This window comes from Rhinichthys klamathensis, unplaced genomic scaffold (assembly GCF_029890125.1).
Source record: "Rhinichthys klamathensis goyatoka isolate OS25496 unplaced genomic scaffold, OSU_Roscu_1.1 h1tg000105l_1, whole genome shotgun sequence".
Taxonomy (NCBI): Eukaryota; Metazoa; Chordata; class Actinopteri; order Cypriniformes; family Leuciscidae; genus Rhinichthys; species Rhinichthys klamathensis.
Window position 1 is genome coordinate 1,101,375 of NW_026606644.1, and position 26,356 is coordinate 1,127,730.

Consider the following 26,356-nt stretch of genomic DNA (forward strand, 5'->3'; position numbering starts at 1 on the left):
CTATATCATATAGCATCAAATGATTTGAATTATACCATGGTCTGTCTGAACACTCGACTCTGATTGGCTGGAAGGTGTGCAATAAAACCGTTTAATGCACAGGTAGTTCCGAATCAGTTTAATCACTGTTTTATATGAATGCACAGTTTTCTTTGAAGCGCGCACACACATCATTTGCACACAGATTGCGCGGCGCATACACAGCTTACACATTTAGGAGCACAGTAACTTATCAATGCTGCCCCACTATTTTTAATTATTAAAATATCTTCACTACGGAATCGCTACGTCTCAGCAAGAAGGGGGTAACATCGCTGGTTTTGAAGTAATTAAACTTATAGCTTTGTTGTTAATAGAGAAAGACGCTGCACAGATGCAGGTAATTCACACACGCATCTCTCTTTCTCTCTCTCTTTCTCAATAATTTATTCAAATAAATGCTATATTTTTATTCATTCAAATAAATGTAATCTTACGCACTGCTTTATCTTTGTGTCTGATTTAAAGTTCACAGAATGCTAGATCTAGCGAGCCGTAACTGACAAAAATAACCATAATTTGTATCCTTCCAGTCAAATAGTGCACTGCAAACATCAATAAGAGCTTTAAGTTGTCAATGCTGGCCAGTGATTATGGTATAATTGGGATAATCCATGGCACTTAATATTATTTAATGTGGACTTTAAAAAAAAAAACTACTTGGAGATAACATAAGAAGAGGCCTCTTAAGTGTACTTAAAGAGTTCACTTTCATGACTGTTTCTTAACACGCTTAAGTACACTTTAGAGAAAAAAGTTTTTTCTAATAATGTTATAAAATATTTTACTTTAAAGTACATTTTTAAATCATTGTTTTAGTAATCTTTTGTCATGCATTAAAGAAATAGACATTTTGATGTGTTGACTAACATACTAAAGCACATGTAAATAACTTTTTGTATATATTATGTATACAAATATATTATTTGAACTGTAATGTGTTTTTCTATATTACAGTAATACATCTTAAATGTACTAAATTGCAACTATCATTACAAATGTGTACACATATTTACAAATATTTCATAATTACATGATATACAAGTTTTAAATAGAAATTATGAAATAGCATATGTCCATGAAATTATACATAAAGATTTAGGTGGGTCAAAAAAAAGCATTCTTAAGTTCAACTAATTGAGTTTAGTATCTATTTGAACTATGCTACATTTTCTTTAATTGCAAATAACATGCAGTTAAGTGCCCGAAACCGTTGCATTTAGTTCGCACTTAAGTATATTCTTTTAAAGCATATTATTTCCATAATAAGCACTCTTTTTAGAAGTATGCTAGAGTGCACTTCATTTTTCACAATGGACAAGACACATAGGCAACTTTTATGGTGCTTTTATTGAAGATTTTTTGGGGTGAACTATTCCTTTAAATAAGCAAATCTGTGCTCGCTATGAGAGAAATACAGCTATCGGACAGAATTGCGTTTTAAACACCCTGACCTTGATGATGATGATGATGATTATGATTATGGTGACGTCAACAAAAATTCTGGTTTGTTGCATGTCTGAGAAGTTAACTGATCAGGTTGTTTGGTATGCAAAGCACATCCAATCTCTGCAAGCTGCCTGTGTGTCCTGCATATGACCTCTGACCTCTCTGGGGTCTGTAAATCTGAACGCCATCTAAAAAGACATCTGAAAATACAACTATTCTTTCTTTCTCTCCAGCTGCAAAATGGAAGCGTGAAGTTGGAGCCTCTCTCTGCATCACTGGTACGCTCTGTTACTGCGGTCACCGCCCAGGCCTCTGTTGCCATGGTGACAAGCGCTTCCCCATCAATGACCGCAGATGTTCGCATGGGGATGTCCACAGCTCCGCCCTCCACTCAGGCCTCGCCCAATCAGACTCAGCTACCGGCCTATGAGAGAGGAGTTCGATACTTCAGTCTTACAGAGAGTGGGGAAAATCCCACTCCTGATGTTCAGTCTCCGCCCCCCGCAGTGCAGCCCGGCCAATCAGGATACAGCAAGGGTGGGGCCGCGCTGATTTCAGCCAATGGCCAGAGGCAGGACGAAAGTGGGCGGAGGGGAAGACTTGGGTACTTAGAGAGAGAGGAGAGAGAGACAGAGCTCCCCAGTGCGACTTCCCCTCCTCACACACATGCTCCCATACACACACCCCCTCACGGCAGGGGAGATGCAGAGCTGAGCGGCCCGCGAGAGAGGGAAAAAGAAAGCACACCGGGAGGCTACCTTTCACCAGACAATCATCAGACGGCAAGAGGAAGCGGTACCAGAGCTGTCATCTCAGGTAAGGTTAGATAGAAAAAAAAGAAAAGTATTTTAAAAGGGGTGCAAACCTCTCAGATGTGTCTATTGTTTTTTTACATGCAATCACACACATGCATGATGCACGTCTGCAAGATGCAGCCGGCCTCTGATTGGGTTAACTGGGTTCCCAGCCAACATGCTGCTCGAGTCGAATGTGATTAGCATAATTTATCATACATCAAGCGTGTGGCTCTCTTTGTCTGAGCCGTGCAAAACTAATGATGCCGAAATGAATCGGGCAGAAGGCAAAGTGGAGTGATGCTCCCCTCTGTGGCTTTTGTTTGCGTTCCCAGCCAAAGCTGTTACTATCCATTCGTCTGGAAGCAAGAGGCGTGTATGTGTGAATTGTGTAGTAAAGAGGGAGATGAATGAAAGACTGGAGCGGTAAGGCGGATGGAAGTGTGCCCACATTGATACAGACATGTTGTCATCCCACAGGAAAAACACAGGAGGTTATCAGGTTCATGTCTGCCACATGTTAAAGGACAGCCATGACAGCAGAATGCGACAGTGGCATTCACAGGATAAATTATGTTTTTAACATGGTTTTTTTTGTGTGTGTGTGTGGCAGTGGTGCTTTAGACTGCTGTCTGTTCATGTGTGTCAGGTATTGAGTTAGCCCTATGATAAACATGAGAGAGTGTGTGTGTGTGTGTGTGTGTGTGTGTGTGTGTAAGCTGATGTGCAATGCAGTTTCTAGGTTTTATGTATGAAGTTTTCTTTTCTGTATCTGGTGTGTTGAATAGCTATGGCTAGACACATATTTGTGTATTCTTAACTGGATGGATATAAATATTTGAATGGTATAATACTGTTGGCTGCTTGATTGGGTGTTATAAATGTATATTTTGATTGATATATACTGATATAATGCTTCTGGTTATAGGGTCAATCTCATGAATCCCGAGAAGTGTGTCATGTTCAATTTCACCTCCCTCGCCATAAAAAAGAATATATATATATATATATATGTATGTATGTGTGTGTGTGTGTGTTTTCAAATTCTCATTCATGTAATTCTTTTTTTTCCCCCCAGTAATAATTTTCATTATATTCTCTTTTTTACTGCATTAAAGTACAAAATATTGAAGTCCAAAGTTCTTGATCAGCTGTTAGTATGTTTTGATTAATTCACATTGATATAATGCCTCTGGTTACAGGGTCAATTTCATGAATCCCCCCCCCCCCCCCCCCCCCAAAACATTTTTGTCCCCCTTTTAAATTCCCATTATCAGAATTCTCTTATTTAAATCATGATTCTCATTAGATTATCAAGTCTACAAGTCTTTGACTGTAAAGCACAAATATTGAAGAAGAGTGTTTTTTTATTCAAATAAATTAGCAGAACAATCAGCATATTGTAAATATTATGCAATAATCACTTTTAAAGGTAATACAACAAATACTGTACTGTATATATATATATATATATATATATATATACACTCACCGGCCACTTTATTAGGTACCCCATGCTAGTAACGGGTTGGACCCCCTTTTGCCTTCAGAACTGCCTCAATTCTTCGTGGCATAGATTCAACAAGGTGCTGGAAGCATTCCTCAGGGAGTTTGGTCCATATTGACATGATGGCATCACACAGTTGCCGCAGATTTGTCGGCTGCACATCCATGATGCGAATCTCCCGTTCCACCACATCCCAAAGATGCTCTATTGGGTTGAGATCTGGTGACTGTGGAGGCCATTTTAGTACAGTGAACTCATTGTCATGTTCAAGAAACCAATTTGAAATGATTAGAGCTTTGTGACATGGTGGAAGTAGCCATCAGAGGATGGGTACATGGTGGCCATAAAGGGATGGACATGGTCAGAAACAATGCTCAGGTAGGCCGTGGCATTTAAACGATGCCCAATTGGCACTAAGGGGCCTAAAGTGTGCCAGGAAAACATCCCCCACACCATTACACCACCACCACCAGCCTGCACAGTGGTAACAAGGCATGATGGTTCCATGTTCTCATTCTGTTTACGCCAAATTCTGACTCTAACATCTGAATGTCTCAACAGAAATCGAGACTCATCAGACCAGGCAACATTTTTCCAGTCTTCAACTGTTCAATTTTGGTGAGCTCTTGCAAATTGTAGCCTCTTTTTCCTATTTGTAGTGGAGATGAGTGGTACCCGGTGGAGTCTTCTGCTGTTGTAGCCCATCCGCCTCAAGGTTGTGCGTGTTGTGGCTTCACAAATGCTTTGCTGCATACCTCGGTTGTAACGAGTGGTTATTTCAGTCACTGTTGCCCTTCTATCAGCTCGAACCAGTCTGGCCATTCTCCTCTGACCTCTGGCATCAACAAGGCATTTCCGCCCACAGAACTGCCGCTCACTGGATGTTTTTTCTTTTTCGGACCATTCTCTGTAAACCCTAGAGATGGTTGTGCGTGAAAATCCCAGTAGATTAGCAGTTTCTGAAATCCTCAGACCAGCCCTTCTGGCACCAACAATCATGCCACGTTCAAAGTCACTCAAATCAACTTTCTTCCCCATACTGATGCTCGGTTTGAACTGCAGGAGATTGTCTTGACCATGTCTACATGCCTAAATGCACTGAGTTGCCGCCATGTGATTGGCTGCTTAGAAATTAAGTGTTAACGAGCAGTTGGACAGGTGTACCTAATAAAGTGGCCGGTGAGTGTATATATATATATATATATATATATATTTATATGTAATATATATACATATGTCATGATGTATAAATACATTACAATTTTAAATTAAAGTTATTTTTTGCATAACAGGAATGGGGATTTAAGGTGTGCTTAATTGTCACGATATTCCTAAAATGACCTAATTGTCCATTCTTTATGCAAAATGTATGTTCTTTTTTTCCTTTTGGGAGAAATGTTTTGTGAGATTTACCCTTTAAGGCTGTTTTTGTGTATTTGCTCTCATGCTAGACTCAATGTGTTTCTCCAGATGTCCCTGATACCAGCGTTCCCGGGAGGGCGGTGAGCACTGCTGCGGTCTCCTCCAGAATTTCATCACACACCTCACACTCGCTCACTTACCTCCAGCAAACCCAGTCCTACACTCCTCCGCAACCTCAACCAAAACCAGTGCAGCACCCTCAAGTTTACACACCGACACTCACCCGACCCCAAACACAACCCTACAGCCCGCCGACGCCGCCACAGACACAGGCCAAACTACAAACACACCTCATTTCTGACTTTCAACCTCACATTGACTCTCGGGCTCCTCCACGGCAAACTCAGGTGTCCTCTGAACCCCAACAGCAGACACAACCCAGAGTACCGCCACAGACACAGCCGAAACCACAATCCTTCCTTCCTCCTCAGTCGCATGCCTACATTCCCTCTCAACCCAAGATACCTCCTCAAACCCAGCCAAAACCCCAGTGCTTCATACCACCTCAAACAAAACCCCAAGAAGAGATCCTGGGAAAATACGGCCCATCTGCACCCATCGTCTCCAAAGACCAGCAGCCAGAGATTCACGAAGATCCAGAGGCCATGACATCTATGTCAATCAAAGAGAGGTGTGTTGGCTACTTCACTTGTACATCAGCTGTGAGCATACCAGACATCCCACCCTGCATAAACTCATTCCCGGGAGATGGCACAATCCCCACCACCACCACCATAATATAAAAAATTATACCATTATATTCATTCACGTAAGCCGCCTTTTCATTCAATAGTATTGATGCGCCAAAACTGATGTAGTTGAGTGTGAAAATAAAGAGGCGAGGGTCTCCACAAAATCCGAAGTGGTCACAGGAGACGCATTTGAAACTTGTGATAATACCAGGTGTAAAGGTAATGCGTCTTTGCTGACCGCTTGTGATTGGTTCACCGAAAATGCATCTTAATACCAGGTGGAAACAGGCTTTATTTCTCTCGAGCTTGCTCAATTTCTGGGATATTGTATATAATTTGCGGCCGTCAGGGAGCTGCTATCAATATGCGGGAGACTCCTGCACATTCCGGGAGAGGTGGGATGTCTGGCAGGGTTGCAGACATATATTTTAAAATATAATTTATTTGTGTGATGACAAGTCTGAATTTTTACCATCATCACTCCATTCTTTAGTGTCACATGATCCTTCAGAAACCTGAATTTTAATAAGAAAAAAATCGCATTATTATCAATGTTGAGCTGAACAGTTGTGCGGTCTCATATTTTTGTGCAAACCGTGGTGCTTTTTTCATGATTCTTTAATGAATAGAAAGGAATTATTTTAAATAGAAATCTTTTGTACCATTATAAGTGTATTTACTGTCAAATGTAATGTCTCCTTGTCGAATAGAAAGTATTAATTTCAATTCGACAAGGAGAAATTAAAAAAATCTTACTCTTCCGTTGTGTATATATTTTTTTTATGCTAGAAAGCAAGATTTTTATGTGTCAGGATTAGGTAGCATAATAATAGCATGTTAAAAGCACACTCATCATAGCATATTGCGGTGTAAGAAACAATGGCACATGGCTGGAGATGTTTCAGGGTGACTGGAGCTGTTCTCCTTCTGTCTTGTCTTATAAATGAAATTGGGTCATCTCTGCTCTCCGCGAGCGCTGATAATGCGGACAGCACTATTTTAGTACTCCAGCTTTCCCCACCAGGCAGGATGAAATGAGTATAGACAGAGAGAGAGAACGAACCATGACGAAGTAGTATGAGAAGGCTGAATTGTGAAGAATTTTGTATGCTGTAGTATTTGGTGTGATTTCTGAATGAGTTTTAACTACCAACATATCTTTAATTTTCTTTTTCAATTGTCATTTCTTGCATTTTATACAGCATATCTGCATGATTTTCGCCTCTACAATGTTCAAGATGGAGTGAAGCGTTTGACACTTTTCTTTCTCAGGTTAGCCATGTTGAAGAAGAGTGGAGAGGATGATTGGAAAAACAGGATCAACAAGAAACAGGAAGCTATACAGGAAGTGGTGTCTGTAAGCGAGAAGACAAGTGAAATAGTGGAGGAGCAAGGCTTTAAGAAAAAGGTAAGAATATGATATAATATTGATCTAAATCAAATATGGAAACTCATCACAATTTTTTATATATAAATTCCATGAATATGTAAATTAGTCCCCGCCTCCACTCCATCACACCAGTTTGGACTACCTGATCCACTCAGTCAACTGTATTAAATGCTACACAATGTCAAGTGGAAATATAGTCATATAGCCATAACCAGAAACTGACTGTAGAGTGAATTATACAGGCTCATCTACAAGTCGATGTATCAGAATGGCAATGCATTTTATGTATCGCTCTTTACAGTGTCGGACACATAACGGTAATTGATATGATTAGCCTTTGGCCTGACTACATTATCAAACAGCTAATCATGTGTTGCTAATGTTAAACAGACAGACGGATGCCTTCTAAAAATCAGCATCCTTATTAGAAACGCTTTGAACATCATAGAAAGTCACTGGAGAAAGGCATAAACTGTAATTCATCATAACATCATAATATACATCTTATACACCAGCTATATTGGGATATGAACCCGGTTTTTCCTGTACCTTCTTAAAGGCGCGTTGACGAGATTGGTTACTTGTTTGTGATGGGTGGATTCAAACCACGTCTTTGGTACACTGCAGTTTTAAGGAGAAAATACTCTGCAATTGTGTTGACTGATGAATTTGCACATGGTTTGTACACTGTTTAAAGTATATTCAAAACACCCAACATAGACATTTTAAGTATAGTGGTGAAGTACTAGTACTCAAATACATCACACATATGATGACATTGATGGGACTGGTGCTATCCATCTGTGAAATTACAAAAAATCACATTTAAAGTGTCAGAAATGATTCGGTCAACTCTCTCTGCTTTATAAAATTACATGAGTAGATTTTTTTTTAATGTCATTGACCTAATGCAACACCTCTAATTGTGCCATATGGACATGGAATACTTTTATGGTGCTTTTTTTTAAAACAAAATGGCTTTAAAAATTCACCCTTTGTGTTCCACAGAACAAAAGAAAGATGACAGAGTAAATGAGGGTCATTTTAATATTTGGTGAACTATTCCTAATCCAAACTGTGAATCAGATTGTGTAATTTGTGAATAGTAACACATTAATGTATTGTCGCAGGCAAAGCTGTGAATTGACTGCCCAGTCTGAGTCATTTCACAGCGTGGTGTTCACTGAGTTTTATAAAGTAACTGGGTTATTGTGATTCTCGCAATTCAGCAAGTGCAAAGGTTAAAGTAAACCCTGTTCAGTTTATCCAAAGATAAATGCCAAGTCTTTCACACCAAACAGCTTTATTCTAGTCTTAGCTTTTTGTCCCTCACACACACAAATGCATCTCCTGTGTGTTTAGGACAAGACTGTTATCAGTGAATTCACATCATCTGAGCAGCTCTGGGTAAGCACTAGCATCAATGGCTGTCCTAGGAAATTTTGGGTTTAGCTGCAAGATGATTGGCTGGCCTGCTAGTGCAAACTGCAATTTGATTGGCTGTTTCACGCTGCTTGCTTTATCTTCTAAATTAATCTTATTTTGTCATTTCACTTGGTAACCCTTACAATAAAGTCTCATTTGTTCACATGAGTTAACTCTATTAGTTAACATGACCTAACAACAAACAATAACTACTGCATTTATTAATCTTTGTTAAATTTCAATATTTACTAATACATTTTGTATTAGTGCAGTTGCATCTGTTAACTTAAAGTAATGCATGGTTAACATGAATATTTTTATTAGCATTAACAAAGATAAATACATGTTGTAAAAAAATATTGCTTTTTGCTAGTTCATGTTACTGTATCTAATGCATTAACTAATGTTAACTAATGGAAAGTGTTATCTTTTAGTTTGTTTTCTGGTGGCTATAATAAATGAATATTTGCGTCTCTCTAAAATGTTACTGCTGTTGGAATGTTAGGAACATGCTAATAATTTCACTTAACATTATAAACGACTCCTCGTTATACTGCCATTATAGACCTTTTGCTTCTCTTGTTTGTCTTGATGTGTGTCCAAATCAAATTCTAGCATGTTTTAGGATGAAACACCTTGCTGTTCTATAATCTAGATGGACTAGTAGCTGACCAAGAACATGAATCCTTTATTATATATAGAAACCAAAATGGTCTGTGTAGGTTATCATATTAATAATTTCCTGTATTTTTTAGCCTATGTGGTTCATATTAATCTTGTTAGATTTCAGTTTTCGATTGTTGTTTACTTTTGTAAACTCTCAGAAAAAAAGGTACAAAAATAGTCACTGGGTTGTCACCCAAAAAGTAAACATTTTCTAGTGTACATTAATCAACATTCATGAATTTAAATGTACCCAAATTAACCCGAAGGCTAGTTTTCATTGGTTGTCCCTTTGCCAGATGTAATTAGGCCTAAAACTAGAGAAAAGAAACAAGAGAGAAAAACAATAACAACAATACTTACTTTCAATGTACTTTTCTTCCCTGTATATTGTGACCTGTATCCAAGTGAAACAGCTTCTAAAACGAAAAATGTCAGGCAGAACTTGATTTGGTTTATGGGGAATTGATTGGGTGGTTGGATCCTTGTTGTTTGCTATTGGTTGAGGGACAGGTTGTCCCGCCCTCGCGCCAGTAAACACGCCTTTAGAGAAGAGATGTCACTAAAAGTTATTTTGATTAAAGATCATGAGGCCACATGAATTTAAGTAAAAACATGCACATGAATAAATCATTCATAATAAATACTGAATTGTTCCATAAAAAAATTATAATTGTTTATTTTTATTTCATAGTGACTTTACCCTTAAATGGTATATATTAGTATCTTAAAGGTACATATTAGTAACTTTTGAAAGGAAACTTCCCCAGTGACAGCTTTTGTCCCTTTATTTCTGAGAAAGTGCCAAAACGTATTATTGTACAATGTTAGCTGCCACTCGATGTCGATTGCAAAATCTGTGTCCTGGTGCTAAACCAGTTGAGAACCACTCCACACTTAGAGGTGTTGCATCCTTTCCTTTGGCTTTTTTCCCCCTCATTCATTCTCAGCCATATCTGAGTTATTTTCTACTTCCTTCACTATCAACGCCCTGTAATCATTGTCTCTTGCTCTTTCATCCACTCTTGTTTTCTATCCTGTTTCGTCCTTATTCACTGTCTGTAGGGGCCTGTCTTTTCCTCCACCTACTCTCCTCCTCCTCTTCCATCTTCCCCAAAATGCCAATATGTAGAACATCAAGGCCAGGTAAGAGAGAGCTTGTGCATTTTGGAACCATTTCATTTCTAACATACTCTACAAACATAACTCTACAAAAGGTCTGAAATTTTAACTTTTCCTTCCTTCCTTCCTTCCTTCCTTCCTTCCTTCCTTCCTTCCTTCCTTCCTTCCTTCCTTCCTTCCTTCCTTCCTTCCTTCCTTCCTTCCTTCCTTCCTTCCTTCCTTCCTTGCTTCCTTGCTTCCTTGCTTCCTTCCTTCCTTCCTTCCTTCCTTCCTTCCTTCCTTCCTTCCTTCTTTCCTTCTTTCTTCCTTCCTTCCTTCGTTGCTTCCTTGCTTCCTGACTTCCTTCCTTCTTCCTTTCTGACTTCCTTCCTTGCTTCCTGACTTCCTTCCTTCCTTCCTTCCTTCCTTCCTTCCTTCCTTCCTTCCTTCCTTCCTTCCTTCCTTCCTTCCTTCCTTCCTTCCTTCCTTCCTTCCTTCCTTCCTTCCTTCCTTCCTTCCTTTCTCCCTTCCTTGCTTCCTTCCTTCCTTCCTTACTTCTTGACTTCCTTCCTGACTGAATGACGACAAAGTCACAAAAAATACTTAACGCATATCTCTGCTTTAATGCATCAGCTGTAAAAATTGGCTGGTTTCATTTAGTTTATAAAGGACTGTTATTATTAGTTTGCATAATGTATCCTTTAATTCACTGTGAATGATAGTAGAAACCCCTTATATTTCTCTGATGGAAACAGGCAGCTCTGTACATATTCCCAGGGCAAATGCATTCATTAAATGAGTGTTGGCAGCATAAATGCAAAAATGTAATTTAGATAGAAATGCACCGCACTTTGAGTAAGGATTACTGCATTTTTGGCTTTTGCTGTTGACTGATAAATTTCAATACTGTATGTACAGCAAAGAGAATAGTCATATTCAAACGTTTTGTAAGTGCTTTGGACAGTTTGCTGATGAATGCTCATGTGGTCTGTCCTGTATGTCCAAATTGCTGGTCTTTCTTTGCTGTGAATTTATCAAGATGATCTATAGCCATCATATCTGTTTTGTCTCATCTAATCAGAAACTTGAAGAGGGGGAGGCGAAGATGTCCATTGAAGAGAGGAAACAGATGATCTCGACCCGAGAGGAGGCGTGGCAGAGCTCAGGGAAGGGCGTGGCCAATGACTCGACCCAGTACACGGTGGCTGCCAGGATGGTGAAAAAAGGTTAGAATGTGCAAACATAGATCGGATATTAAATACTATATTGTTTTATTATTAAATGCTACAAATATTATTAAATGCAAAAAATACAAAAAAATTCATCTAATACATCTTCATACATTTTCCTAAAACCAACTAAACACATTTAATAATCAAATAATGAATTACTGGAAAAACTTGAAAGTGTTACAACATTTGAAATGTTTTAAAACCACATTGATTAAAAAAATGTAAAAAAGTGTACTTTAATAAGTGAGAAGACACCCTAGCCATCATAGACATTATACAAAATATTTGTTCCCATAATGCTGCTTTTGGCGAACTGGAAATATTTCAGTGGGTATATTTTGTTGTGTTGAGCTATTTCAATTACTTTTGTTTGATTTGTTCATTGCAAACAGCTGAAAGTCTGGACATTTTGACAATAAACCTGATTTGCTATGGGGGTTGAATCATTTTGATTACAACTGTACATACATGCTTACAGATATGGAATATTAAAAATTAAACAAATTGAAACTGTGTAAAATATAAAGAATTTTTTTTAATGTTTCATAAAATGTATTATAAAAATGCTGTTATTAAATGCCTGATTATGTGTGTGTGTGTGTGTGTGTGTGTGTGTGTGTCAGGTCTGGCCGCTTCCTCTGCAGTGATCAGCCCGATTCTGTCTCCAGTCTCTGCTAAACTTAAGAGCAGTGTGTCGGCTATCTCTAAACCACAGGAAGGTAAATTAGACAAACACTCGCTACATTAAAAGAAAGAAGATATTTCTCTTTAGAAAGTCACAAAGTTTGGAAATGTTGTTGCGCCATAATAACTGGGGCAAAACCCCTGATGTGCTGCAGATATTGAGGCCAGAGCAGAAATGGAGTCTGATAAGAAGCTGGAAAAGCTAGAGACGTTTCTGGGGCGTTTGAACAGTAAAGGTAAGTTGATTGATGCAAGATCTGCTCATTTTCTTGTCCTTTTTGCAGACGGATGTTATAAGTCCATTATAGAAGTCAGAGTAGAAATGATTATTGAATCATTTGGTGTCTTTAAAAAAAGAAGCTTCATGACATATTATTTCAATTGCTGTCACAGTGTCCTAATAATGTACCTTTTACTGAAGCCATTGCACTGTCTCTCTCTCTCATTTTCTTCCTTCCTTCCTCCTCCTCAGTATCAGGTTTGCAGGAGACGACACTGACAGTAACAGAAAAGGCAGTGAAGGAAGTGATGCGATTGGATGATGAGGTCTTTTCAAAATTTTACCGCCACATGACAGATATTCCCCGCAGCATGAGTAGCAGAATGCATTTGGAGGAGGACTTTGATGCCATCTTTGGAAAACAAGCGCCAATGTAATTTTTGTACTTCTTTAATAGGCTATACATACAAGCACGTACATTTATTTTTATATTGAAAAAATATTTTATACAATATAATTAATTTTTTATAAATTATAAATTATATTTATTTATTTATTTTATATATATTTATATATTTTTTTACAAAGCATATTGTATCTTTTCTTTTGCATTAAGCATTTAAAGACGCTTGTAGGCATTGAAATATTTGACATTTGAAAGACTTTGCTGTCTGACTTTTGGCCTCTCTTTGGCTTCCAGGTTGACATCGGCGATGGTGCAGCACAAGCGGGCTGTCCGTCCCTCTCGTAACGTCCAGGCATCCAGGAACCCCTTAAAGATTCTAGCTGCAAGAGACGACATCCGTCAGGAGTACACAGAGCAGAGACTGAATGTCGGGCAGCTGGAGAGCAAGAGAATTAAACAGGAGAAAAGTGAGTCGACCAGTAGTGGATGGAAAGGTGCCTCCGTTCAGTGTTGTTACCATATGCACAGTTACTTCCTGTTTTCGATAAGCCAGCTTGGGCATTTCCAGTGAACTATTAGCTGTCATTCTGCATTCGCTGTACATCGACACAAAACCATCAATATTAGACTTTTTAATGTTGTGTTTATATTTTAACGCAGTTATCACACTCACCTAATTTGCCAATAAACCAGTTTTATTCATTGCACTGCAGAGTTGAAGCTAATGCCAACATTGGAATAAGAAACACAGTGTCTAATTTGAGACGCACACGCAACATTTTTCCAGCACTTCAAATGTTATTTTAATGTGATGACCAAAAACATTATATGTTCATCCTTCTTAGATTGTCCCCATTTGTATAAGTGAACTTTTCAAGATGTAGGAAATCCAACATTTGATTGAAAACAAAAAATAGAAAAGGATATTAATTAACGCTATAACCGGTAGATTGCGGAAGAGGAGCATTTATTGGCTCATATTAGCCATTTCCTGAAATATTTTTTCACACGTTTCGCTTTTTAATAAATATGAATGATTATGAGAATCAATTATGAGAGCATATGAATAAAAATAAAATAAAAAAAATGTATGATGTGCCCGGATAATTCATTAATAATAAAGTTATCAATTTTGATTTCATGGTCTTGTCTTTAATATAAGAAGATTAATAAAACATATTTTGTTTTTTTCCTGTTGTAATGATATGGTTTTTACGTGTGTTTTCCAGTGAGCAAGAGCTCCAGTTTGTCAGACGCAGCCCTGGCTGGTCTGGCCAGTAAAGAAAGCTACAGCAGCGTGAGTCTGCGTAGTGTCAGCATCTCAGAGCAGATGACCAATAACAGCGCAGCTCCCTACAAAAAGATCATGCTCATGCAGGTCAAAGGTCAGTCTGTAGTACCCTAACACTGTGTCTAAGCAAGCATGATGTGATGCATGGAATACCAAGGGCATTTCTCAGACGGGAGGCTGCATCTCTCGGCTGCCACGTCATCAAACGTAGCTGAAGGCCAACTCAATTTGAAGGATCCTTGGAAGGCAGCCTTGGTTTTGAAGGATGCATTGGATGTATTCTTTGCAGTCTTAAATCACCCACAATCCTTTGCACACATTCCAATTCACGAAAAACGGAAAACGAGCTGTTACTGAGCTTAAGTTTATTATGAAATGTATGACAAAAATAATGTTTTCGGACATGAAAGCATAGATGTTATCTTTTGTTTTGCTGTAAATGTATCACATAAGCCCCTTTCACAGAGATTCCGGAAAATACACGGATAAAGTGACCTGGGATTTGACCCGGGTTCGTTTGATTTTGCTTCATTCACACTGCCAGTGATTTGCCGGAATCAGAGAGCGCGTTCACACACAACCCGTGTATGTTCCGGAAAGACGCGGGACGTTGGATGTGACGGGTCTCTACTTCAGTCCAGTTTGCAGAAATTTTTTCGTTCTTTCTTGTATCGATGACGAACACAAACTTTCTTCTAGAGTAACTGAGTCGCACGATAACTACGTCATTGCAAAGGCTCGTGAATCCTCACTACGACACACCCCTTATACGGCATTGGTTCTGGCTTTTGTTCACACAGCGCGCGTTCCGGGTCTGAACACGGCAATGTTACTAGGGCCCAAATCCCAAATGGCACACTTCATGTGCACTTTCGGTCTTGTGGACTTACAATGGCTGCCGCGTGCGCGTGTCCGTTAAGTCCGTGAGACCGTAGTGTGTCCCATTTGTCATTTTTAGATCTCAGAAGGGTGCTCGCGAGCGCCCCGTGCGGTCGATTTGCGCCCTTGATGCGCACTTTTGCCGAGCCCGTGCTGATGCGAACTCCACAGCAGACTTCTTCCCGACAGTCAAAGCGACATTACGTTACGAAAGTGCGGACTCAGAGGAAGCCCCCGAGTGCTTAGGGTTCCATTTGGGACAGGGCCTAGGTCCCCAACCCGGCATCGATCCCGGCATCAATCCCGGGTCGTGTTTGCGTTCACACAGAAGGCACTCTGGCAATTTTCCAGCAATTTTCCGAGTTCAAAGCGCTGTGTGAAAGGGGCTTTACTCTAAACTGACATTAATGTAAGCCACTGGCAGACCGCAGACAGCTGCCATTCACTGTATTGCATTAATAAAAAGCCAGTTAATATAAAGTGACCGTGGGGGCGGGAACATATGTGACGTAGCCATGCATACTTACTAGACCGTTTCATTCTAGCGTTTAATGCTGGGGAGGACACTAGACTACAAGCCTCAGAAGGACTGAACTAGGAACTAGGAAGGACACAGGTTCAGTAGGATGCAGCTTTCCGTTTGAGAAACACCCCAAGTGTTACATGGAATAAGCTGCATAGCCCCGCCCACAGCAAATTCCTATTGGTCCAAACATCAAATGTGTTCTGATTGGCTTCGGAAAGCCTTTCACTTTTAGTAAATGACTTAAATAGCATTACTCTTGATTAGAATGCTGCAAAACACCAACAAGAGGCATGGAATATGATATAAATAGTTATATAGTAATGTATTACTGCAGTTTTTAATTGTTTGTGTGAGTTAAACTCTACGTGCATGTATGTTCCCCAGGTCGACGACATGTCCAGACCAGACTAGTGGAGCCTAGAGTGTCCTCTCTGAACAGCGGTGACTGTTTTCTACTGGTTACGCCTGAACATTGTTTCGTTTGGATTGGAGAGTTTGCAAATGTCATTGAAAGAGCCAAGGTACAACCTGACTTATATTCTGACATCTTACTCATGTTATTCTTCATATGATCAGATAGCTTTTTACATTACTGTTGTATTGTACCGCTTGACATCTAGGCATCAGAACTGGCCACTTTCATCCAGCTGAACCATGACCTTGGTTGTCGGGCAGCACTGGTGGAGACGATTGAAGAAGGAATGAAATCACAAAGCCCCGCAGCTGGAGAGTTCTGGAAGATCCTGGGAGGAACAGCCAGCTACCAATGTACATACCCTGCCTGAAATCAAAAAGATACCATTTATGTGCTATTATCTTAATTGAAATTAATATTATTTTTCCCTCTATGCGTGCAATGATCACAGCGACCGGGTCTCCAGACGAGGATGAGATGTTTGAGAGTGCCATTGTGGAGACAAACTGTATCTTCCGTCTAGTGGATGATAAACTGCTTCCTGATGATGATTCCTGGGGGAAAGTGCCTCGTAGCACACTATTGGGATCTAAAGAGGTCAGAAAACAATATGTTGTGTATTTTTAAAAAATATTGTAGAAACATCTTCATACATTATTTTTTATTTTTGCATAAATATAAAATAGATTAATATTCTTTGCATTTTGTGGTAACTTTATATTTACCAATATTTATTTTATGTAATGGACCCATTTCACATTTCCACGGTTCTCAGAAGTGACATTCCAACTTTCCAAAAGAGGGAAAAAAGTGTAGTGAGTGATTTATAGCAGTCAGAAGAGAGAATGATGTCAAATTAGCTGTCACTCCCTATGCTGTTGTATTAGAAACACTGACGCTGCAGTGTTAATTTGTTGTTTGTGTTTTACTGCCATGGTAATATATCACAAGGTATAGTGTTATAAATGTATATAAAAAAAAATGTAAATGTGGAAAACGTGTTATCACAGTCTATGAAAAGGGTCCATTGTGTGAATTGAACATTCTCAAAAGTTTTTTTATAATAAGTTATTTTTAATAAGTTCTCTTATTTTATTTAATAATAATAAAGCTTTTTCCCCATTTCGGAGAACCATATATTCATCTGAATATATGTATGCATTTCCACTGGCTTTCAAAATATAAATATATATATATACATACATATATATATATATATATATATATATATATATATATATGTATGTATGTATATGTATATGTGTATATGTACGTATATGTATATCTTTTTTTTTTTTTTCACATCTTACACATTTTGGCTATTTTGTATTAACATTTTTGTACTGTGTATTATTTTATGTCTGCATTAACATTGTGGTGAAATATGAAATAGATTAACATTATTTGAATTTTGTGGCAACTATGTTTATCATTATGATTTATTTTATACAAATGGATGAATTAAACAGTTAGCATATTCTTTTCTATTTTGCATGTTTTGTTATATTTAATAATAAGACTTTTCCCCATTCAGGGCAACCAATTTTTCATCAAAATAAATGTGAATAATATATAGTATATATCATATATATTTGTTTTTCTTGGCTCTCATTTTCTCATTAGGTGATAGTGTTTGATTTCGGTAGTGAAGTGTATGTATGGCATGGTAAAGAGGTCACACTGGCACAGAGGAAGGTGGCGTTTCAGCTGGCCAAGCACCTTTGGAACGGGAACTTTGATTATACCAACTGTGACATCAACCCTCTGGACCCTGGAGGACACAACACACTCATACCAAGGTGGGTACACTACACACATTTAAAGCAATTCACTTGAATTATCCACTTAAATTCATCTTACAATTTGTTTTTGTGTAACTTTATAGTCAGTGTAAATTTGTGTTTTTTTTTATTTATTTTTAGGAAAGGTCAAGGTCGCCCAGACTGGGCCATATTTGGCAGACTGACTGAACATAATGAAACAAGTCTTTTTAAAGAGAAGTTCCTGGACTGGAGAGATGTTTCTAGACTCTCACCTAAAAGTGTCATCGAACACCCATTCCAACAGAAGGTGGGTGGCTGTGTGTTAGTATCTGCTTTTTCCCACACAAAAAAAATCAGCTGGACAGAAAGGAAAAAATCCTTTGACATTCATTACAGTGATGGGAATTGTTAGGAATGTAATGAAATAATAAGAATAATTTAGTGTTATAGTGAATTAAATAGTGATTCCCAACTGTTCCTTTGATTTGATCACAACTTTTTCTTTTTCTTTTTTCTTTTCTCTTTCTCTTCTTTCAATCCCTCTTGTTGCCCATCTCAGGAGTCTCCAGGCACAGATTCTCGTTCGGAATGCCAGGCGTACAGCGCCTCTCTGATGCTGCCAGTCCTGCAGTCGCCCATCAGCACGATTCTGGACGGTCAGGACGTGGGTCGTGGACACGGCCCAGTGGAGAACAGCTCGGACGACTGTCTGCGGTCCCTGGAGATCAGCACGGTTGCCGTTGATGTCTGGCACATCCTGGAGTTCGACTACAGCCGACTGCCCAAGCAGAGCATCGGCCAGTTTCACGAGGGAGACGCGTATGTGGTGAAATGGAAGTACATGGTGAGCGCTGCAGGTCAGTAACTGCACCCGGACAAATGAACTGTGATTTGTCTCTTCTTGCGTTTATTCAAATGCTGTAGGTGTTTGTCAACGTACATTGTGCAGGAAAATATAGCTATTTTGCTTATTGGAATAGGAAGTTGTTGATTGACTGCTTTATTGGTAACCCGCAGAACTGCGGTGAAAGTGTAACATTTCATTTGGTAAAATCCATTTTTCCATAATATAAGCATTCTGTTTAGGCTTTTACATAATCTCATTCCTTTTATATATAAATATATGTACATGTGTATATATACATACACTGCCCTGCCCAAATTTAAATAGGCAAATGCTTAAGGGTCTGTGACTGGATCATTATTGCAGTGATTATTATGTTTCTAGCATGTTATATGTTTGGCAATAGTTCTTCTAACCTTCTAAAAAGCTAAGTGTGTAGCTTTTCATTTCCTAAATGTGCTGGAGTAGACTTTACAGACTTTACATCACAAGATTTATTTCCATCAAGATGTGCATCAATTTTTGGTCCAGATCTTGTTTTGTCAATGCAAGAGTCCAGCACTCTGTAAAGTCTCCTTCAGCACATCCCAAAGACTTTCAAGGAATTTAAGGTCTGGATTCAGTGGAGCATCAATTCATGTGTGAAAATTATTATTCATGCTCCTTCCAACCATTCTTTCACAATTTTAACCCTGATGAATCTTGACATTGTCATCCTGGAATATTGCCATGACGTGGTTTCCTACATGGTTGTTTAAGAAATTAAAAGCGACACACTCCTTCTATTAGGGTTAGAAGAACTGCTGCCAAACATTTAACATGCTAGAAACATAATAATCACTGCAATAATGATCTAATCATAGAATCTTAAGCATTTGCCTCAGCATTTAAATACAAACAGTGACTTTTTTGGCCATGCTGTATACCTGTATATAAAATATTGGTGTGCGTGCATGTCCGTGCGTGTCCGTGTCGTGTGTGTCCGTGTGCAGTGGGCAGCAGGCAGAAGCCGGATCAGGTGCGCAGTGCAGGTCCCGGCAGGGAGAAGTGCTGCTATTTCTTCTGGCAGGGCAGAAACTCCACGGTCAGTGAGAAAGGAACATCTGCACTCATGACTGTTGAACTGGACGAAGAGAGAGGAGCACAGGTAGGACGAGATGCTGGACTAAACGTGGTTGACTGCTTTCTGCTCCTCTCTTTCTCTCGCTCACTGCTGCTGTGACTCGTATTCAGATGCAGGTCCAGCAGGGGAAGGAGCCGCCCTGTTTCCTGCAGTGTTTCAATGGGGGGATGACCGTGCATTCTGGGAAGAGAGAAGAAGAAGAGGAGAACATTCAGAGTAAGAGTTTTAGGGGATTTTAGGATTGGCAGACTGCCTAATACTTGTGTAGAAGTACTATATATTATGCATACTCATCATAGTACGTGCATTTATTGTATTCATGGATTTCCCAAAATGTGCAAATATAACCACAGCACATAGTGAAGCAATGTACACAATGTAGTGCACTTGACTTGACCTTCCGTTTCCCCATGTCATGTGCGACACAGAAGCACATGACATGGGGCTTGAATGGGGCAAATGATTCCTCATTTATTCAAACTGTTAATGTTTTTACACAATATTGGATTAAAAATGTAAAAACAGCCATATTCTTTTCTATAAGATACCTTGCTTGCTTGCAAGTAATGAACTCATGTGAGAACAATATAGTAATCTTTATCCATGCAAACCATTTCAAGTACTATTATTATTAAACATGGTATACTGTGCAAGCAGTACACCAGCATATTAATTTAATATTTTACTGTTTGACCCTGTTTTAGATGATTGGCGTCTGTACTGTGCGCGTGGTGAGGTACCCGTTGAGGGCCACCTGTTGGAAGTGGCGTGTCACTGCAGCAGTTTGCGATCTCGCACCTCATTGGTTCTTCTGAACATCAACAAAGCCTTCATTTACCTGTGGCATGGCTGCAAAACACAAACACACACACGGCATGTAGCTCGAACCGCCGCAGACAAGATCAAAGAACAGTAAGTATTTCACACACAAAATCATTAGATATACACAACACATGAACAAGGATGCATTAAGTTCAAAAGTCACAGTATAGACATTTATAGTTTTCCAAAACATTTCTATTTCAAATAAATGCTGTCATTTTGGACTATCTATTCACCAAAGAATCCCGGGAAAGAATGCATCACGGTTTCCACAAAAATATTAAGCAGTGCAACTGTGTTTAACAATGATAATAACTTATTATTATCATTGTTAAACACAGTTGCACTGCTTAATATTAGCTTAAAAATCAAGAAATGTTTCTTGAGCAGCAAATCAGCATATTAGAATGATTTCTGAAGGATCATGTGACAAGGACTAGAGTAATGATGCTGAAAATTCAGCTTTGCCATCACAAGAATAAATTACATTTTAAAATGTTTTCAAAAAGAAAATATTTATGTGTACTAATATTTCACAATATTACTGTTTTTACTTTAATTTTGATCAAATAAATGCAGCTTCTGTGAGCATAAGAGACTCAAACTATTAAAATATCTTACTGACCCCTAACTTTTAAACAGTGGTGCATATTAAATCTATTAACCAATGATATAATGTCTTCTTGATGTCATATTTTCCATTTCAGAAAGTTTTTTTGATTGAAATCTGACTCATATTTGTGTTTCCAAGACGACCGCTGGAGGCTGGACTTCACAGCAGCTGTAATGTGACCATTCATGAATGTGAGGAAGGTGGCGAGCCAATGGAATTCTGGGAAGCATTAGGCAGGAAGGACCGTAAGGCCTACGACTGCATGCTGCAAGGTAACACACACCGGTGGTGAGTGAGGAGGAGAGTTGGGTGATTTTGTAAGTCTGTGATGAGTTTATATTTCCCTCAGTCCAAAATCGCGCCAAAAATAATCTATCTCCAGCATAACATGTTCATATGGAAGCGCATTTCCACCACATGAGAAGAAAAATGCTTTAAAAAATCATAATTATCAGATATAAAGTCACAATTATGAAATATTGAAATTGACAAAAAAAAGGTAACACTTTACTTGAAGGGGTGTGCATAAGACTGACATGACACCTTCATAACCATGACATGACATATCTCATGAATATGAAGTAGGGTTTATGCATGTTTATGACAACTTTCATTAAGTGTCTTTCGCTCAATAATGACATTTTGAATGCAAATATGACATTGTTTAAGATGTCTTTGTTATGACATCTTGACATAAACCATAACATCATAACCTGTCAGTGTCTTTGTCATGACAACTTGACATTAAATTAAATTAAACTGTCATGTGGTTGGTTTTGACACTGGCTGTCATGAGGCCATTATAACTGTGTCATGAATATTTTTCGTGACCTCAACTACAGTGGTACAAATTGAATTTGTCATTAAAAAGTTATAATGGCTTCATGACAGCCAATGTCAAAACCAACCACCTGACAGTTTAATGTAATGTTAACCAATAAAGCTAAATGGTTTCTTAAGTTTGATAATTAATCTGCTAGCTCATGTTTATGACAGGTTGTGTTGTCTTAGTAATGTCAAATTGTCATGACAGATACACTGACAGGTTATGATGTATTTGTTTATGTCAAGGTGTCATAACAAAGACATTTCAAACAATGTCGTATTTGCATTAAAAATGTCATTACTGAGTGAATGACACTTAATGACAGTTGTCATAAACATGCATATAATTTCCTTCATATTCATAACGTCATGTCATGAATATGAAGGTGTCATGTTAGTCTTATGCACACCCCTTCAAGTAAAATGTTACTAAATTAAAATTAAATTTTTTTTTTCTTATTTGGTGGAAATGGCCTTACATATGTTCACGAGTCATAATGCAAATTTATATCATAAGAATTCATGGACTACTATCACTCAGACTCAAACAAAAGATTTGACCAGAAAGACCTTTTTTCTCTGCTTCAAAAAAAAGAGCTTTTTCTGTGTTTTTATTTTTATCTTTCTCTCTTTTTGTAGACCCTGGCAAGTTTAACTTCACGCCGCGTCTGTTCCAGCTCAGTAGTTCTTCGGGAGAGTTTGTGGCGCTGGAGTTTTTCAACCCATCCAGAGCTGCAGACCTTGTTTGTTCCCTGCCGTTCCTACAGGAGGATCTGTACTCTGCCCCACAACCAGGTAAAAATATATGATACACTTGAACTATTTTATCTCAGACAGGAAATAATGAGTCATATAAAACAATGCATGTGTTTTTCTCTCTCTGTCTGTTTCTAGCTCTGTTCCTAGTGGATAACTATCATGAAGTCTACCTGTGGCAGGGCTGGTGGCCTCAGGATGCAGAGAGTACCGGCTCTGCCCGCATCCGCTGGGACTCAGACAGGAAATGTGCTATGGAAACAGTGTTGCAGTACTGCAGAGGTGATTGACAGCCTTATTAGACAACAATTTTTTTCAATCTTCCAGCAAATCAGAGGCGTGCATCTAAACAAGCACCTTGTAATGATGGATATGCTGCTTCAGATGCAGTTCCTGTTCCATTTATGCTATGTACACAGATATCTGATGCCTCTTCTTGTCTAGCAGAGAAGAACGAGAAGAAGCCTCAGAAGTCGTACCTGATTCATGCTGGACTGGAGCCTCTGACCTTCACAAACATGTTCCCCAACTGGGAGCACAGAGAGGATATTGCTGAAATCACAGAGAGGGTGAGACACTCAATGTGTGTTGTGTCTCTAAATTTCTTTAGGTCTTCTCCAAACCATGGTAAGCTTTCTAACTAGACAGTTTCAGGCTTCATAGACAGTGTTGGGGAAAGTTACTTTTAAAAGTAATGAGTTACTTCTTTAAAAAGTAACTAATTGTTAATTTTTATGTAAAGTAATATGTTACAATACTTTTTGTGATGAATTATCATCACTTACTTTTTATCACCTGGGCTGGTTTTCCTTTTCTTTTTTTTTTCTTTTTTTATTAACAAGAAGAAAAAAATCGAATGAAAAGTTTTGTTTTTGGCAAATGTTAAGGCCCTTTCACACCAAAAGTGCAAATGCAAAAGGAAATGCAAATCCATGCCTGTACAGTAAAGAGCAGAGCTCAACTAAACATTTCAGCTGTACTGCCATTCTCGGTTTTAGAAGAAATAAAGCCACAGGAGAAGAAAGTTCAACGGTCCAGCAAGAAACTAAAAACAACTGGATCGTCGAAGATCAGCAACAAAGACATTGGTTAATAAAGTGAGATTAAATACATAAAGTATATTTTTATTATTTAACATATTTAGTTATTGCAGATTTGCTTAATATTCTGAGTTTGCATTTCACACTTCTCATTCATTTTGAGAAGTACTGAATGTGTTTTTGTGCAAGTGAGGTGAGTAACTATAGTAGAACTGGAACTACAATAACGTTATTGTTCCAACAGGAAGGAAAATTACATAATTACATAAGTGGTCTCTCCCTCCCCCCCAATTGTCAACAACAATATACAAAGGCCCCATGACTTTTACCAACATTTGTTCAGTAGTTACAAGGATTTAAAAGTAGTTTGTATTTATACCCCATACAATATTTTTGAGCTTGGCTAGAAACTAGAAAACTGTAATGGATCTAATACAATACATAATTTACAGTGAAAAAAACGTAAATTAAAATTTCCAGAACTCTCTGTGACAGCTCAATTTTTTTCTTATCAGTTATGTACAATAGGGTTTTATGTGTTATATAATTTTGTTTAAATTATTGTTTATTGCATGAATTTCATCTTGTGTGTATTATGTTAATTTGTACATGACACTGTGTGAACCCTCTATACATTAGTATTTAGCTCCGCTTGTGTAAAAGCCACGTGTTATGAACTTTGATTTATCATATGGCTTTCTCAATACAACATGTGTTTTTAAGGTGCTTGTCAGTATATTATATAGGTAATCTATTTTAGATTATAACAAAACATATTTTGTACATTTATTTGAATCTTTAAAACTTTATATGTTACTAGTATATTTTTATGGTAAAGTTCTGGCTACCACAGCTGCTGGTTTTACAGTAAAGTTCACGGATTGGCTTCCTCACACATGTTTGTGTGTCTGTGTGTGTGTGTGCAGGAGGCAGAGGTGTGTAACCAGATCATTTTAGTGGAGGATGTTTTGGCTCGACTCTGTCAGAGCACCTATCCTCTAGAAACGCTGCTAACCCGTCCCCTTCCCCACGGCGTCGACCCTCTGAGAATCGAGATGTATCTGACCGATGAGGACTTTGAGGTAAGGCCGTACACAACTATGAGACAGATTGCCTGTACAGCCTGGGATTTATGTAAAAAACACATAAAATGGATACAAAAAAGTTTACGTTCCAGAATAATATTTTCATATATATATATATTGATCTTTTCATAAACAATTTTTATTTGTTTTTGTTTATATGTCAATACAGAATAACATATCTTCAGCGTTGAGAGATATATATAAATATATACAGTACTGTGCAAAAGTCTTAGGCACACTAGTATTTTCGCCCCAAAGCAATGGTGTTAAGTCAGTTATTTATATCTTTTGCTGCAGTGTGGCAATTAATGGTAAAATTAATGTTTTACCTACTGACACACCACAGCAAAAGATATAAATTACTGACCTCATTTTTTGTGTGTGAAAATACTAACGTGCCTAAGACTTTTACACAGTAGTGTGTGTGTGTGTGTATACATATATATACATATAACATATATATGTATATATATATATATATGTATACATGTTTTTTTGTTTTTTTTGCAACACTTGTCCCTGCTTTTATTCCAGACATTAAATATAACCAACAAACAATCTAAAATATCAAACACTGTAATAAAGTAACAAAAAACAATCCAAAATTCAAATCACCGTAATTCAATATGGGGGGAAAAAAATGACAAATTACCAATTAACCAATTATGTAAACCCTAAAATAATGTATGCTCACAAGATTGATTCTGTATAAACCAGTTTATAATAGGTATATAGATTTTTCAGTTCTGTTTATCCTTTAAATTCTATTGGTAAATACAATTGGTTGAGTAGGTTGCTCAGCCTATGATTGGCTTGCTTAAAGTATGACATGACTAGATACTAAGAATGGAATGTTTTGCCGTTTTAGGCGGGGAAGTAGGGAATTCCGAATAGGTAAGTATCTCTGAAATTGACTGATGTCACAGGGATCAATTGTTTCTATGCTAACTACTCAAGTACCATTTCCTGACAGCCTCACTTTTATGCTTCGTCTTCCTCCCTGTGTCCTACTCACGTTGGAAACCTCTTCTTGTCCTGCTGAATCCAGGAGAGCTCTTTGATACCCACATTAAACCACACAAGCACACATGCATGCACACAAACACAATGTGAACATGTTTCCTCACAAGCTATTTTTTTCCCAGCAATAGTTGACACGTTTCTGGGAATGTTTTTCTGAAAGCACAGTGTCCTAACTAGGCGTGACATGATAAAAAAGCAATAAATCATCTCTTCCGCGTCAGTGTCGCACAGATAGCAATTTGCTTTGATAAAGCAACCAAAAGTAATTCATTTTCAGTGAGATTCAGCTAGACCTTTGGACCAATGCAGCAATTATTATATGTTTAT

At 38.2% G+C, this 26,356-nt stretch overlaps 1 protein-coding gene across 16 annotated transcripts in view; it reads left to right on the forward strand.

Moving 5' to 3' along the window:
• svilb (supervillin b) overlaps window positions 1-26,356 on the forward strand; it is a 63,087-nt gene that overhangs the window by 34,309 nt on the left and 2,422 nt on the right. For 8 of the 16 annotated variants that reach the window (XM_056253470.1, XM_056253469.1, XM_056253458.1 and 5 more), the window contains 25 exons: window positions 1,722-2,304; window positions 5,260-5,842; window positions 7,176-7,311; window positions 8,656-8,700; window positions 10,447-10,527; window positions 11,564-11,708; window positions 12,338-12,433; window positions 12,554-12,634; window positions 12,871-13,051; window positions 13,319-13,491; window positions 14,254-14,409; window positions 16,105-16,241; window positions 16,341-16,488; window positions 16,587-16,732; window positions 17,759-17,934; window positions 18,058-18,205; window positions 18,458-18,755; window positions 19,735-19,889; window positions 19,976-20,081; window positions 20,570-20,777; window positions 21,439-21,572; window positions 22,765-22,920; window positions 23,020-23,163; window positions 23,326-23,450; window positions 24,848-25,003. In XM_056253470.1, the coding sequence (XP_056109445.1) occupies window positions 1,722-2,304; window positions 5,260-5,842; window positions 7,176-7,311; window positions 8,656-8,700; window positions 10,447-10,527; window positions 11,564-11,708; window positions 12,338-12,433; window positions 12,554-12,634; window positions 12,871-13,051; window positions 13,319-13,491; window positions 14,254-14,409; window positions 16,105-16,241; window positions 16,341-16,488; window positions 16,587-16,732; window positions 17,759-17,934; window positions 18,058-18,205; window positions 18,458-18,755; window positions 19,735-19,889; window positions 19,976-20,081; window positions 20,570-20,777; window positions 21,439-21,572; window positions 22,765-22,920; window positions 23,020-23,163; window positions 23,326-23,450; window positions 24,848-25,003 (4,497 nt within the window). Of the gene's footprint in view, window positions 1-1,721; window positions 2,305-5,259; window positions 5,843-7,175; window positions 7,312-8,655; window positions 8,701-10,446; window positions 10,528-11,563; window positions 11,709-12,337; window positions 12,434-12,553; window positions 12,635-12,870; window positions 13,052-13,318; window positions 13,492-14,253; window positions 14,410-16,104; window positions 16,242-16,340; window positions 16,489-16,586; window positions 16,733-17,758; window positions 17,935-18,057; window positions 18,206-18,457; window positions 18,756-19,734; window positions 19,890-19,975; window positions 20,082-20,569; window positions 20,778-21,438; window positions 21,573-22,764; window positions 22,921-23,019; window positions 23,164-23,325; window positions 23,451-24,847; window positions 25,004-25,874; window positions 25,901-26,356 lie in introns of all 16 variants that reach the window. The other 8 variants (XM_056253459.1, XM_056253474.1, XM_056253473.1 and 5 more) reach the window with 6 other exon arrangements.